Genomic DNA, 15607 nt, shown 5'->3' on the forward strand with positions numbered 1-15607 from the left:
TGTTTAACCCATTATAATGCACATGGATTATTTCATAATGGATAGTGAGTTAAAATGTGCATTCCGTTTAATTCAATTTAATGACAAATACCCAATACTTTGTGTGCTAAAATATTTGTACATAAAATAAACTCACAATTTTTGATGTATTTTGTGATGTATTTTCTATGACAAAAGTGAATTTTATCATCCCAGGCTGACAAGAAATTAAGTCTTCCCTTTAAATTATGCCGGGCTGATTTTATCCCGGTTTAGCCTGTTGGGAGCCTCACAGTTTCCACTGTATGTTTCCACCAATCCTCTCTTTCTGATTGACTTCCCCGGGCTTCCAGTGGGTGCCCAGTGTCCCCTCTGCCCCACGGCGGGTCTGCAGGGCAGCCAAATGGGCCGGTGTCCCTTTGTCCACGGCGGCCAGAGGGGCGGAAAGGCCTCCTGAGAGGGGCACCCTGTGTGCACGGCCCCGTGTCCAGCAGGGACACGGTTACAGAGAGAAAAGGCTTTTCCAAGTGAAATCGAGTTGGCTGTCGGCAACGCTGCATCTTCATATCGTTTTCCTTTTGAAATATTCGTGGTATATGGGCCCCCCAGGTGGTTCAGTGGTAAGAAGTCTGCCTGCAGTGCAGGAAGCTGGGTTTGATCCTTGGTCAGGAAGATCCCCCGGAGGAGGAAAGGACAACCCACGCCAGTGTTCTAGCCTGGAGAGTCCCAGGGACAGAGGAGCCTGGCGGGCTGCAGCCCATGGGGTTGCAAACAGTCGGACTTGACTGAGCACACACACACGTTAGTGTGCGTATGTGAATCCCAAAGCCCCAGCGCGTCCCTCCCTGCAGCCTTTCCCCTCTGGTGACCGTGAGTCTGTTTTCTGCGTCTGTGAGTCAGTTTCTGCCCTGTGACTGAGTTCATTTGACTTAAATTCAGGATCCCACATGTAAGGATGTCACCTGCTGCTTGTCTTCTCTGACTCTGAGCTCCGTGTGACCACCTGTAGTTAATGTGGAGCACAGGGACCGCATCCGACATCCTGGGGTAGATTAACGAAATTCAAAGGAAAACTTTTCATTCTCAGGGGAAATGTGGTGAGCTCTTGGCATTTCCTCTCGTGTGCTTTCTGAAAATAAATGGTGGGTTTCAGCCGTGTGGGGTGCAGCGTGAGCTGCTGGTGCCTCCACGCGGTCTGAGAAACGTGGGTGATGGAGTGTTTCAACGGGGAGTTGAGTTTTCTCAACCACAGCTCTGCCTGAGGGGAGGCCGCATCCCCTGTCAGAGTGAACAAGGCTGACTCGTCTCTGGAAACTAGTGACATATTTTATTGGTATCACAGCTATAGGATCATTATAAAATCACACAAAGTGCCAATATTGTGCAGCAAACGGTCATTTCTTAAGAAAATAATTTAACTTTCAGCACTCCACAGAAGCCCCGCTCAGCTGCTGTACATGTACCTTCCGGCGATGCTCTGAGTGTCCATGAACGCGGGGTCCACGGACGCCACCCTCGCAGCCATGAAGGAGTGGATGCAGTGCAGGACCGCCGTCAGATCCTGAAACTCCAGCTCCTGCCAGAAAAGCGCAACGTGCTTACACACTGAGCGTGGAGCGGCACAGCAGAGCACTCGCAGGCGCTGCATTCTCAGCACCACCAGCGTGGACTCGAGAACACACACTCACAAAGCAAGAAGGGCTGCAGCATGGACGTGCGGGTCTCGGGGGTTTTGTGCACAGACATCCCGACTGATGGGTCGATTCCCGATTTCTGGTAACTAACGTGGGATGGCACTCAGGTCCTCCGTGCGGAACCCGGAGTCCATCTGTGCTGGGTCCTCAGCCTTCACAAAGCCTGGGGCTCACGGTGGTCCCTGCCTGGATGTCACACAGCCGGGCTCACCGAGTCACAATTAGGAGACGGAGTCTGGCTTCACCTGCACGTGTGTGAACATACATGCACACATGTGCCCCTCCACAGGTGTGCGCGTCTCCGCGTGTACGTGTGCCTGTGTGTGCAGTGCACGCTGTGCTGCAGGCATCCATGCACATGCGTGCACACGCGTGAGTGCGTGTGTCTGTGGCTTCTGCGGCCAGGCAGCTCCAGCAGGGAGCCGGCAGCCGGGCACCCGAGTGTCGGGCTCAGGCCCTGCTCTAACCCAGCTGCCCAGGTAGTCTCCTCTGCAATTCATTTATCCTAAGGACCTAGATTTTTATTAAACTCCTTTAACATTTCATTGTGGCTGAAATACTGAGTTTAAATATGATCTGCAGCTTAGTCTAATTACCAACTTCTGATGTTTTAACACCTTGATCTTTTCCTTAATTAGGTAAAACTCTCAGGGAGCTGGGCGGGTCTGCACTGAGCTGTCAGACTACAAAGAACGAGGTTCCTGAACTTGAGGAAACGCTCCTTCTCTCACGAGCCCCACTCTCAGGAGCTCTGCGTCTCTCACAAGGGTGACACTTTCAATCAACGTCTGAGTGTGAACGTCGCCTGCGCGGCCTCCGTAAACCTCCTCTGGAAATCACACTTCTTCACGGAGCCGCCCGCGTTACCCTCTCACGGCACACACGGCAGATGTTCGTCAGAAACTGTCAGGAGACAACAGGGGGCCTTCTGACGAGCGGCGGCCGTCCGGGCTCTTAGCGTCCCCCGAGTGCAGTCTAATGGCCCGACTCCCGAGGCAGGTTCTAAAGTCCACCGTAATTTAGAAGAAGAGCGTCCACCCAGCTGTGGCAATGCACATGTGTTGTTCAGTCACTCAGTCGTGTCCACTTCTTTGCAACCCTGTGGACTGAAGCACATCAGGCCTCTGTCTTTCACCAACTCCCGGAGTTTGCTCAGACTCATGTCCATTGAGTTGGTGATGCCATCCAACCATCTCATCCTCTGTCATCCCCGTCTCCTCCTGCCTTCAATCTTTCTCAGCATCAGGACCTTTTCTAATCAGTCAGTTCTTCGCATCAGGTGGCCAAAGTACTAGAGTTTCAGCTTCAACATCAGGCTTTTCAATGAATATTCAGGACTGATTTCCTTTAAGATTGACCTGGTTTGATCTCCTTGCAGTCCAAGGGACTCTCAAGAGTCTCCTCCAGCACCACAGTTCAAAAGTGTGACTTCTTCAGCACTTAACCTTCTTTATGGTTCAAATCTCATATCTGTACATGATTACTGGAAAGACCATAGCTTTGACTAGACAGATCTTTGTTGACAAAGTGATGTCTCTGCTTTTTAATGTGCTGTCTAGGTTGGTCACAGCTTTTCTTCCAAGGAGCAAGCGTCATTTAATTTCATGGCTACAGTGACTGTCCACAGTGAATACAAACTGTATTTCAAAGGAAGCCTTAACCACTGTCCTTCCCAAAGGATTCAACGTGGAGACTGAGCAAAGCTGTACTTGAAATTGATGACTGTTAAATAAATGAATGAAACCTAATGTACATGAACATCCTGTGTAATTTTCCTCTGAAAACGTCCCAAACAAACACAACTCAAAGTGACACTCAGCAGGAACGACCGCGCACAGAGCAGGTTCCACGTCTCGTTCTCAGGGGACTCGGATCAGGGCACAGCCACTTTCTGGTTCTCATAACATGAAGGCTCGCACGTCTGGGGTGGAGACAGGCCCACCAGGGGTCATGTGTGGGTCTTCCACTTGGGGGCTTCGTGACCCAGGCGGTGCTGTGTTCCGAGCCGCAGAGTCGCTGGGGGCTGTGGTGTAAGCACTCCCATGGCACTGATGACGGGCTGGCAGAGTTCAGAAAATTCCCCGAGTGGCTCCCTGTGTGGGGAGGTGTGGCAACGTGGGCCAGGCCTGTGCGGCTAGGTGGAGGCAGCAGGGGTCCCCTGCACACCCTCAGCCGGCCTGCATCCAGCACCAGAAGCGGTAGGGGAAGGACAGCGTCCAGCCCCAGAGGCGGTGGGGGAAGGCCTGCGTCCAGCCCCAGAGGCGGTGGGGGAAGGCCTGCGTCCAGCCCCAGAGGTGGTGGGGGAAGGACAGTGTCCAGCACCAGAGGCGGTGGGGGAAGGCCTGCATCCAGCACCAGAGGCAGTGGAGAGGACAGCATCCGGTCAGCGCCCGGTCAGCTCTGGGCCTCTTCCACCCAGCGGCTGACAGAGCAGCCTCTGGGTGGCCGGGGCTGCGTCCCCAGGCCGGGTGATGCTGGCTCTGACCTGGATGCGGGTGGGTGCACCTTCCCTCTTTCCACATAACTGGTAAGTTATGTCCAGATCCTTTGAATTTACAGAGCAGTGTGTCCTTAATGTCACAGACAAGTCATCACATAATGCAATTTGTACAACTCTTCCCTTAAAAATCGACTTCTCCTGTATGTTTAACCACTGATTTCCTGCTAATATTCACTAAGAAACTGTACTTTTTGGTGGAATTAAGTGATGGGTTTCAATGACTACAGTTTTAGGATATTAAGGCCTCTAACAGGAGACACACCCTGGGTTCCCAGGACACCCTGGCTGACTCTGAGGAGGGTTCACACTTGCATTCTGGTGATTCCACAGGCCAGGGAACGGCACGCCCAGCCCCGGACACCCGGTTCACTCAGGGGAGGCTGTGCCATGGACGAGTCCCTACCTTCATCTCGATCTGCTTGGTGTCCAGACTCTGAAAGAGCAGCTTCACCCGAGCTTTCCCGTCGTCAGAAGACCCCTTCAGCTGGGAGAACTTAAACCTCCAGAGCACACTCTGTAAAGGAAGGCAGTTCTTAGTGCTTTAGACACAGGAGTGTGTTTATTCAGTTAACATCATCCAGTGCTGTTAAATGACCTAAGTAAATGCAGACGCCTGCTGGGTTATCTGTGTGCAGAGACGCCTGCTCGGTTACCTGTGTCACACACACCGGCTGGGTTATCTGTGTACACAGACGCCTGCTGGGTTACCTGTGTCACACACGCCTGCTCCACATGCCTGCTCAGTTATCTGTGTGCACAGACGCCTACTCGGTCGCCTACTCGGTCACCTGTGTACACAGATGCCTGCTGGGTTATCTGTGTACACACACACCTGCTGGGTTACCAGTGTACACAGATGCCTGCTGGGTTATCTGTGTACACACACGCCTGCTGGGTTATCTGTGTACACACACGCCTGCTGGGTTATCTGTGTACACACACGCCTGCTCGGTTACCTGTGTCACTGAGCAAACTGCTCTGAGAACATCACTTGGTGTTGGGTCAGCTTTGACCACGAAGAGGAAAAGCTCAGCGGTGGTAACTTTCTAGGAACCACCTACAGAATTATTATCTACATAGAATCATAAATGACTGCTAAAACAGTACAGTCAAGAAAGTGCGAACTCCCTGCCTATCACTTAAAGGATCCACAATGGTCCTTAAAAAGAGGTCCTTGTTATCTGCTGGGTACGGACGTTACGGTCACACTGACTCGCTCCTGTACGCTGAAGTGGTGTCAGCCCCGCCCGGCTCTGGACCTGTAAGGTGCTGGGACCCTGAGCTCTCAGACAGCGGGTCACCACGAGGGAGCCTGTGCAGAGGACGCGGCCGTCAGGGCTGGTGGTGCCGCAGCCGTGGACGGCGTCACAGCCCTGAAATGTAGCACATGCTCCGCCCACGGGCACCGCCCCTGGCTGCTCGGCACGTACCTTGGTCTTGCTGTCGAAACAGGTGAATCCAAGAGCAAAGTCCACGGTGAAGCACAGAGTGTCTCCTTGCCCACTGCATATGTAGGTTTTGGACTAGAAAAAAGGATCAATTGTGAGAAAACATCTTTTTAAAATGATGCTTAACATTAATCGGGTGGCTACAATATCCTCTGCAGAAGTAAATGGCAGCCACTCCAGTATCCTTGCCTGGAAAATCTCAGGGAAAGAGGAGCCTGGTGGGCTGCAGTCCGTGGGGTCCCAAGAGTCAGGCACGACTGAGCGACGGACACATACACTTACTCACACTATTCTCCCCCATCAACACCTGCTTTTAGAAAACCAAAGCGCTCGGAGGTCCCCGGGACACAGCTCCCACGCGACGCCTCCCGCGCTGGTCCTCCGGCAGATGCAGAAGCCATACCGTCAGCAGAGGTGCTGGTCTTAGCAAAGCGGAGCCCGACGGCGTCCTCTGGAGACACCCTAACCCCAGACCATAACTCCCCGTGATGCCACCTGTCCCCACAACATGAATGAGGGTGCGCGCTTTGCTCCTACAAGCTGCCTTGGGACAGGCCAGCCTGCAAGTGCGTTCCAAGACACGAGACCCGGCTGCTCCTGGGACACGTTCCAGGGGGTCTGACCCAGAACAAGAGCAAAGGACAGACACAGCAGAGACTCCACTGAGCTCTGTGCCTGGGGCCGCGGGAGGGAGACTTCTGTGGGGGTGGGCGGGGCGATCCCGACAGGCTTGGGGTTTGCAAGGATCGGGTGATCAGTGCACACAGCTTCTAGCAGTGCCAGCTGAGTGTGAGCACCAGAGGAGTGGTCAGTGCTCCGGTGGCTGCTATTCTATCCAATTCTCAGCTAAGCGCACAGATCCTGGCACAGCGGTGGTGATGCCAGGCGCACCAAACCCACGAGGCAGGAGCTAAGGGTGAGCCCTCCAGCCCCCGGGGGACGGAGCGCCTTCCAGTTCTGTTTCAGGAGACAGTTCCTCCCGTCGTGACATTTCTGGGCTACATCTCCTGTGTCCTTACATAACACCTTTGGGGAATCGGGTCAACACTGAGGGATACTTGAGCCAACTTGCTGAGGAGGACGCTCCCTATGAAAGGATAAGGTGAGTTTCCCCAGGCATGCTTCTGCCCCCGCGGCAAAACAGCTCCTGGAAGACGATGCTATCCGGTGGTGGGGGGACCCGGGTGGGACCCCCTGTGCGAGGGTGCTGTGCCGTCTAGGGACACGCCGCTCCCTCTGAGGCGGGGCCGATAACTGGGAGGAAGCCGGGGTCAGACCCACCTGCTGACCCTGGAGCATCTCCAGGGAGGCGGGGGCAGCTGGAGGTCACCCGGGGTGTGGGTGGTGCGTCACCCGTGTGGACGCGGCTTCTGGTGTGGGGACACAGGGCCTGACGAGGGCCACTGTGGGGTCCTCCCTGGAGTCTGTGTGGGCTCAGCTCCCCCACCAGCCCTGGGACCCCAGGCTGAGCAGTCGATCACGAGGGGACTCGGGCCCAGCCACCAGAAGGCCAGCCCTGGGCCACACTCCATGCTAGCTGCATCAGGACGTGGCCTCACCACCAGCATCTAGCGACCTCCACACGGGAAGGGCCTGGCAGCCGGCAGGTCCAGGGACCAGCCCCCTGGCAGTGTGTCCCCCACAGTCAGCCCTGTCTGCACGAAGGCACCCATCCTCGCACAGGGGCCCTGCGGGAGCACACAGCTCCGGTGTCCAGGGGGCTGTGTGCCGCTGGAGCCTCGGGACACTCCAAGGCTGGGAAAAGTAACCGGCCCACCGAAGACTCTGACACAGACAAGTAGGCGAAATGAGGGAACAAAGGAATGTTTCCCCGCTGACGGAGTAAGATGATCCCGAGAAGAACTGAGCAAAGTGGAGATAAGAAATCTACCTAACAGAGTTCAAGGCAATGACCGGAAAGATGCTGAGAGAACTTGGGGAGGAGAACGAACGCAGGGAGAGGTTTAACGAAGAGTCAGGAAACATAAAGAAGGAGCAAAGAGAGCTGAGAAGTTAAAAATGCACCAGGAGGAATCAACAGCAGACTGGATGATACAGGAGCAGAGCAGGATGCTGGAAGACAGTAGTGGATTCATCCACGCTGAATAGAAAAAAAAAATGTTAAGATGAGGGCAGTTTAAGAGAGCTCTGGGACAACCTCAAGGTGATCATTTTTCACATGATAAGGTCTCAGGAGGGGACTGCTCCATCCACACACACCTCCATCTGTGGGATTTATCTCCTGTCCCGAGGAGGGAGAAACGACCCAAACACTCGAGCTGTGTTATGCTGCTCGTTGGGTCACTGAGTTTGAGGAAGGGCCATCAAGTGCTTGAAGAGATGCCAAGCGTCCAGTGACTGCTCAGTAAACATGGTTGATGAGCAGACTCCAGGGACCCAGCCGTGCCCTCAGTGAGGGGCTTCCCTTAGCTGGCATCCAGGCCCCTTCCTCACGCCGAACACTGGGGTGAACCGGATGAAAATGCCCACCTCGCTTCCCTCCATGACTTCCCACGGCGCCTCCCGACACGCTGGGCCCGGGGACCTGGGCAGGGTCCGCCCAGCTTCTACAGACGTGTGATTCCCAGAACGACCGCCATGCCGGCTCTGATTCAGGTCACTCAGAGGAGCAGACCGCTTACCCGCGTCCTCTGCACGGCCCGGAAGGTGGCTCTCTGGAAGGACAGCTCCCAGGCGGCCAGCTCACTGCCCAGCTCCACACTGAACACGTGGCTCCCGCCATGGCCCACGAGGACGCTGAAGCAGAAGGGCCCGTGGTCCCCGCCGTCGGGATCCTGGAGGCCCAGGGAGAGGCTGGCTTGTGCCCAGCAGTCGTCTGGGAGCCAGAGCTGAAACGGATGGGGGTGACGCCAGTTAGAGGGGATGGCCCCCGGGACCCGCCTGGGCCCTGCTCCACAGGGGACCCCGCGTGGCAGAAGGCCCGCGACACCGCTGAGGGGGAGACAAGCCTGTAAGGTGACTTTGTGCGTCAGCTGTGTCCCGCTCCCGACACGCTGCAAGCGCCTTTCACCCACATTATCAGCAACCACACTTTCTGTTTCCACATCTAGCTTCCAGGACAAAGATAAAAGTCATGAAGTGTTTGTGCTGAATTCAATGAGGCCCCCCAGCTGCGCCCCCAGGCCGTGACCTCAGCCGGGGATGCACAGAAAGCTACGTGCAGGAAATAGGACATCGGGTCGTGAGCCAAGGAGAGCAAGCCTTCCAACACGGACCTTACTTCTCAGAAACTCTGTCCACACCTACCGGCCTTGAGTGTCGGGACCGACCACCAAAGAAGGAAGGAAGGACTCTTAGCAAGTGTTAATGTGGGGGAAACTGCAGCTGTGTTCTTTCCTACACTGGGTGTGGTTTAGGGGGTTGTGCATTTCAGTAGAATAAAAACAGGCTTTTGGGCCAGACAGATAACACTTGGGACCTTTCTGGCCAATTGCCAGCTGTTGACCTTGAGATTTTACTTCTCTCTGAGCCTCCCTCTCAAAGTGCAAGTCTTGGGCTAATTTAAGGGATGGCAGGAATGAGGCTGCGGCTCCTGCGTCCTCACCACGCGGCTCACGTTCCGTTTACACAGAGCGCACCGGCCGTCAGGCAGGGTTGAGGGGGCATAGACTGAGCTGCACGTCCAACACGCAGCGAACAGGCTCCTGAGAGCGTCAGCGACCGCACAAGCAGCGTCACGCTTCCAGCCGCCCGCCCCGAGGCGCCCCCTGCCCAGGCCCTGTGAAGACAGAGACCACCTCACGTTCACTCTTGGGAAAACAGAACGCAAAGACTATTTAAAAATCACCTGACTGGAGAAGGAAATGGCGACCCACTCCAGTATTCTTGCCTGGGAAATCCCATGGACAGAGAAGCCTGGTGGGCTGCAGTCCACGGGGTCGCACAGAGTCAGACACGACTTAGTGGCTAAACAACAGAATAACAACGAAGACAGACAAGAGTCGCAAGGCCGTGGCACCAACGCCGCCTCAACTCCTGCCTTCTGTCTCTGCAGCGCTGCTGTTTGTGCTGCGGTCATTTTATCGTTTGAGTTGGATGTTGCATCTGTCCAAAACCCTTGTTTGGACTGTGTAAATGTGAAAAATACCAAACAATTGTCGAAAGAAAAGTTAATCTGCGATCCCAAGATGAAGATAATCTGGAAAATTAGTACATTCATCATGTAAAGTGAAATGTCTGACCGCCTTAAAAAAAAATTACCTGGATTTTTCCTGCTTCTATTTATTTGAAAATATTATAGCAGCAATATAGGAAATTTAAAAGATAATTCCATTATGACTGCCTTTTGTCAGCTAATTTGTTTTTATAGTCCCTCCAGGCAATGTCTCCAGACTCCAAATCACTGGTGGCTCAGACGGTAAAGTGTCTGCCTGCAACGCGGGAGACCGGGGTTCGATCCCTGGGTCGGGAAGACCCCTTGGAGAAGGAAATGGCAACCCACTCCAGTATTCTTGCCTGAAAAATTCCATGGGCGGAGAAGCCTGGTAGCCTACATACAGTCCATGGGGTCGCAAAGAGTTGGATACAACTGAGCGACTTCACTTTCTTTCTTCCCTACCTCTTTGTATACATAATTCTATAAATGTGCAATGTGATTTTAATGGAGTACTTAACATACACAGTTACACTGAAACTTTATTTCTCAATGGTTTTTGAACAATTCATCCAACGTTCACTAATTTAAAACATCACTGAATATCTCCATGTGCACAGCTATCTGACTTGTGACTTTCTCGAGTAGAGTCGGTTCCTAAGACTGAGCTCGTCTGATGGAGCGGTCAAGTCCAGGCGAGTCTTCACGCGAATGGACAAACCTCAGCTCTATGCGCAAGAACAAAGAGAAGAACTAAAAACAGCCTTTGCCCAACCCAAGAAATCCCCGGGAAGGACACGTAAGGGTTTCCAGATGTGACTACTTCCTGCAACTAAACCTGTTGAGCCCCACAAAAACTGACGTGACACTGATGCTGAGAAATGAGAGAGGTTACTGACCGTGCACAGCTCAGCCCCAGGTGCCTCCCGTGGCCCTTTTGGAGACAACAAGCCCAGTTCTTACGAAGAGCAATGTCTCATGATGACTAAAGACTGGGAGCAACTACAAAACTAAGGTCCCTGAGCTGCTGTGGAGACTGAGTAACGAGGCCCCCATGCCTTTCCCACGGCCTCAACCGCTGCCCCGGCCCCGTGCCCACTGCCCGCCACCTCCCCGGGTCTGCCACCCTCGGAGCAGCCTTCTGAGTCCTCTCTCTGCCCCTGGAGATGGAGATCTCGTTAAAGCCACCGCCAGCTCGATGGTGCCCTCCACGCCCCTGGAAGGCCCAGGAAGTCACCCTTCCTCCGAGCTCTGCATGTGGGACTCTCCCTCTGAGGAGTCCAACCAAACCGCAAAACCATCTCCACCCACGGAGACACCCCAGAGCCCCTTTCCCTTTGTGGGGGGTGGGGGTCAGGGCTGGAGGTGGGGCCCACCTGGCCCACGCTCGCCTCCTCACGCAGCTCAGGGGCCCCCTGCCCCTTGTTCTAGGGGAGCTGAGGTCAGTCTCTGCCCGCACTGAACATCGTCCTTGTCCAACTTGGACGGGTATGGTTTCTTCCAACGGGACCTGAGGAGAGTCATACGCCATTATTCACACGGGTCCAGTGAGCGGCAGTTGGAGAACCAGTCCCAGAAGGGAAACTAGAGAGCTTTCTGCAAGGCCAGTACTGGCAACAAACGACAAGTCGAAGGGCTGCTCACATTTCGATAGAGCCTTCCTCCCATCGGTACCAACTTTTCCATCTTTGACAGTCTAGGCACAAACATATCACTTCATGATTTTCACTTGCATTTCTTTTTTCATTTCTGTTTAAAAACTTTTTATTCTTGGAGTAAGGTTGATTTAGGGCTTCAGTGGTAAAGGTGGTAACGAACAGGCTCAGTGGTGAAGAATTCACCTGCTAATGCAGGAGGTGTGGGTTCGATCCCTGGGTTGGGAAGACCCCCTGGTGGAGGAAATGGCAACCCACTCCAGTATTTTTGCCTGGAAATGCCATGGACAGAGGAGCCTGGCGGGCTACAGTCCACGGGGTTGCAAAGAGTCAGACACACTGAGCTCACAAACACACACACACACACACACACGCACCAGGTTGATTCACAATGCTGTATTAGTTTCAGTTGTGCAGCAAAGTGAAACAGTTATACAGATGTGTGTGTGCTCCGTTGCAGTCGTGTCCGACTCTTGGTGACCTCAGGCCTGCAGCCCTCCAGGCTTCCCTGTCCTTCGTTATTTCCCGGAGTTTGCTCAAATTCACGTCTACTGAGCTGGCTGTGCTCCCTAACCATCTCATCCTGTGCCTCCCCTTTCTCCGTTTAGCTTGTCTTTCCCAGCATCAGGGTCTTTCTCAATGAGTTAGCTCTTCGCCTCAGATGGCCAAAGTACTGGAGCTGCAGCTTCAGCACCAGCCCTTCCAGTGAATATTCAGGGTTGATTTATACATGTATCTATTATTTTCCAGGTCATTTTCCCATTTAGGTTGTTACAGAAGATGAAGCAGAGTTCCCTGTGCTACACAATCCGTCCTTTGGTTATCAGAATGCAAACAGTCCACATTCTTTGCCCCAGAAATTCCACCTCTATACATTTTTCTTGGTTGTATACTTGCACACATGTAAAATGATTTATTACATTGTTTGTAATTTCAAAAAAGGGAACAAATCAAATATTCCTTGATAAGGGCTTGGTGAAATAAGGTATGATATATTCATGGAATTTAATACTAGTCAGTGGTATTAAAGAGGGGTCACCTCTTTGCGTATATTGAAGATCCGCAGGTTAAACTGCAGAGCAAAAAGTGATGTGAGGGTTAGCGCATACGCTTCCATTTTCAGAGGGAAGAAAGAATCGTGTATATAAAGTAAAACAGGGTGCAGCTATGCTTCGGGCCAAGGGAACCTGGGCCCCTCCGCCTCCGGCGAGGCTTCTGGAAGTTACTCCCGAGTCTGTGCTTCGGAGCCTCAGCTGGAAGGCGGGCACTATGAGGGTTCCCTCCTGGGGGGTGTGGGGGGACAGGACTAACTCAGGAGGGAGATGGAGCGCCCAGCAGAGCTCAGGCCCGGCGCTCAGCAAAGGGGAGACACCGTTACCAAACGCCTCTGCCGAACGGGTGAGTAACTTTAGTTCCACTGAGTAGTGCAGATGGGACGTTCTTACGTGGGGAGGGGATATTCAGGCAGGGGATGCCTCACTGCTGGGCAGTGCTTTTATTATCCACTATGGGGGCGGTTTATAATTTCAGTCACAATTGCAATCAAGTCTGATGGACTCAATTTTCTCATCTCTTTCATGGTGAGTGTGAAACACAGACACATAACTTTAAGAACTAGAAAAAGGAATTTATGGAGAGAAGAAAGTGTTGCAGAAACACACCACCACAACCACAAAATGTGATTTGTGGACTACATATGAACGACTATACTTTGAATGATTATGAAAATAAGTCATTAAAAAATTCTAAAGTGCTAGTTCTTAAAATAATCACTTATCTCAATTTTTGAAAGATGAATTAAATATTATAATTTTAAGTTCATATGTTCAGCATCAAGGATTAACGTCACGTGAGAAAGGGGGAGCTTTTGTAAGATCACTGTTTAAAGACTTCTAATCGGATGTCCACAATCTTGTCTGCTTTTTAAAGATGTCAGATGCTGTGCATTTTCGTGGTTGTTGCTCTTATTTGCCCTGAACTGAGTTTAACACTCTGGCTGTAATCATTCTCTTGGCTAACTGCACATTTCAGTTACTTCATAGCATATTTACTGATTAAACATTTTCTCGATCTTTCTGAAAAAACATTCTGGATAAAATAGAAGAGGCTCTATAGCTTATTAATGAAGCTCACATATAAAATACGATGGTTTTTGAAGGCATCCCACTACCAAATACGTGTCTTAGATGGACGCCGTGCTAAGTCGCTTGTCATGTCCAAGTCTTTGCGATCCCATGGACGGTAGCCCGCCAGGCTCCTGTGTCCATGGGGTGTTTCAGGCAAGAATCTTGGAGTGGGCTGCCATGCCCTCCCCCAGGGAGCTTCCGCCACTCTGGCAGGTGGGTCCTTTGCCCCGTGCGCCACCTGGGAAACTCTCTTAAGTGTATGGTGGTGGCGGTGGTTTAGTTGCTCAGTCGTGTCTGACTCTGTGCGACCCCAGGGGCTGTAGCCCGCCAGGCTCCTCTGTCCACGGGGTGCTCCAGGCAAGATTCCTGGAGTGGGTTGCCATTTCCTTCTCCACTTTTAAGTGTATGGAAAGCCATACAAACAAGTTGTAAATATAAAAAGGCCAGAATGAAATAATGCAGAGCCGACATAAAACAGACTTGCGAGCGCCTCCATGACGTCCTCGTGTGGAGTTTTGATGGGCGGTGGTGGGAGAGCCTGTATACGCATGTCATTCGACTGTTCTGAAGCGGTAAATCTCTCTCCTTTTTCAACCACAAAGGGCCAGCTATTAACATGGACACACGTGGTGTGCAAAGGATGCTCAAACTTACCTTGTGAACTTTAAACAGAACCTCACAGAGGTGATAGGTTTTCTCTGCTCGGACCCAGTCCAAGGTGCTCACCTGAAAGAAACGCAAGACGGACACGTGAATCCTCGGCGTTTTCACCCAAAATAAGGGGAGCTGTGTGAGGTGATGGAGCTGTTCATTACCCCGCCGTGGGCCTCGCTGGACAAGGTACACAGACATCAGACGGTCACGCTGCACACTCTGCACATGTTATTCTCAATTGTACCTCATAAAACTGGGAAAAGGGTTTTAAAGTATACGTGTAATTAGATACATGATGTTTTCAGTATGAGAATTTAAACATTTACAACAATAAGGTGAGTCAACGTGTCTTTTCCTTAATTAAACCTTAGGCACAGGACAGTTAGAAAACAAGACTACACGCCGAGTTAGAAAACCAGACTATACGCCATGGTGGACTCCGATGAGTAGCTGTGTGCCCTGCCCTGGAGTCTCGGCGTGAGGTGGGATGTTCACACACATTATTGATTCAAGAGCCTGGTGATGGAGGAGCCTCCTTTTCACACATAATCGATTCAAGAGCCTGGTGATGGAGGAGTTCCCCTTCACACACAGCTGGGCGCCACTTCAGGAGCTCGTTTTGGATGCTCTCACCTTACGTGAAGGACCAACTCTGAACTATATTTAGAGGATCCAGGCGGCACTGGGCTTCCCAAGTGCACGCCTCCTCACTCACTCTGCCACGGCCCTGCCCTGTCTGCTAAGGTCCTGCTCGCTGTGGGTCTGCAGTGGCCACCTGTGGTTGGAGGTGTCTCTTCTGTCCAATTTTTCCTGCTGACAGTCAGCCTCCTCTCCCCTGCGCCTGGGAAAGACCCCTGTCCACGCCCGGCTCCCGTGACCCTGGCAGGTGCGGGCTCAGCCCCCGTGGGGGCGCCCTTGGACGTGAGTCAGGCTGGGCACCTCACCCTCTGGGCCACAGTGACCGTTTCAAGGCGAACACGCCCCCACCAGGGAGGCACCTGAGGCCGAGAAGAGGCTCGGGCGTCTGGGTGGAACCAGACGTCTTCCCTGGACTTGAAGAGCAGCGCTTCCGCCCTGAGAGCCTCTGGAAGCCGTGTGGGGACCCCGTGGCGGTGGTCACTCATCAGCTGGGACACGTGCCCACTGAGGCAGGACAATGGGAAGGGGGCGGGGCCTCACGCTGCAAACCCCACAAAGTCTATGAGTCGATTCTCAAAGTGGGCCTCTTCCTTGCCCTGTGTCTTGACAATGCTCACCTGAGCACATCTCACCTGAAACAGAATCGAAACTGTAGACACTCAGATGTAATATCCTGAAACATTTAAGTATTACTGCGGAACACTTATGTACCCACAGAAGTGACATGGAATAATATTCTATACCAGGTACATAATTGTCTGATACGCCTTCAGCTTACACACCTTCTCCATTTATTTC

The 15607-nt window shown here is 52.7% G+C and overlaps 1 protein-coding gene across 1 annotated transcript in view; it reads right to left on the reverse strand.

Annotated features, from left to right (window-relative positions):
- Positions 1-1287: 1287 nt before the first annotated feature.
- Positions 1288-15607, reverse strand: part of SNTG2 (syntrophin gamma 2) — a 77697-nt gene continuing 63377 nt past the window's right edge. The window contains exons 14-18 of the mRNA XM_027550246.1: positions 14171-14242; positions 8264-8470; positions 5604-5696; positions 4577-4687; positions 1288-1555 (exon numbers count right to left, since the gene is read on the reverse strand). Of these exons, the coding sequence (XP_027406047.1) occupies positions 1424-1555; positions 4577-4687; positions 5604-5696; positions 8264-8470; positions 14171-14242 (615 nt within the window). The 3' untranslated portion in view covers positions 1288-1423. The remainder of the gene's footprint in view (positions 1556-4576; positions 4688-5603; positions 5697-8263; positions 8471-14170; positions 14243-15607) is intronic.

The sequence above is a fragment of the Bos indicus x Bos taurus genome, chromosome 8, assembly GCF_003369695.1.
Source record: "Bos indicus x Bos taurus breed Angus x Brahman F1 hybrid chromosome 8, Bos_hybrid_MaternalHap_v2.0, whole genome shotgun sequence".
Classification (NCBI taxonomy): Eukaryota; Metazoa; Chordata; class Mammalia; order Artiodactyla; family Bovidae; genus Bos; species Bos indicus x Bos taurus.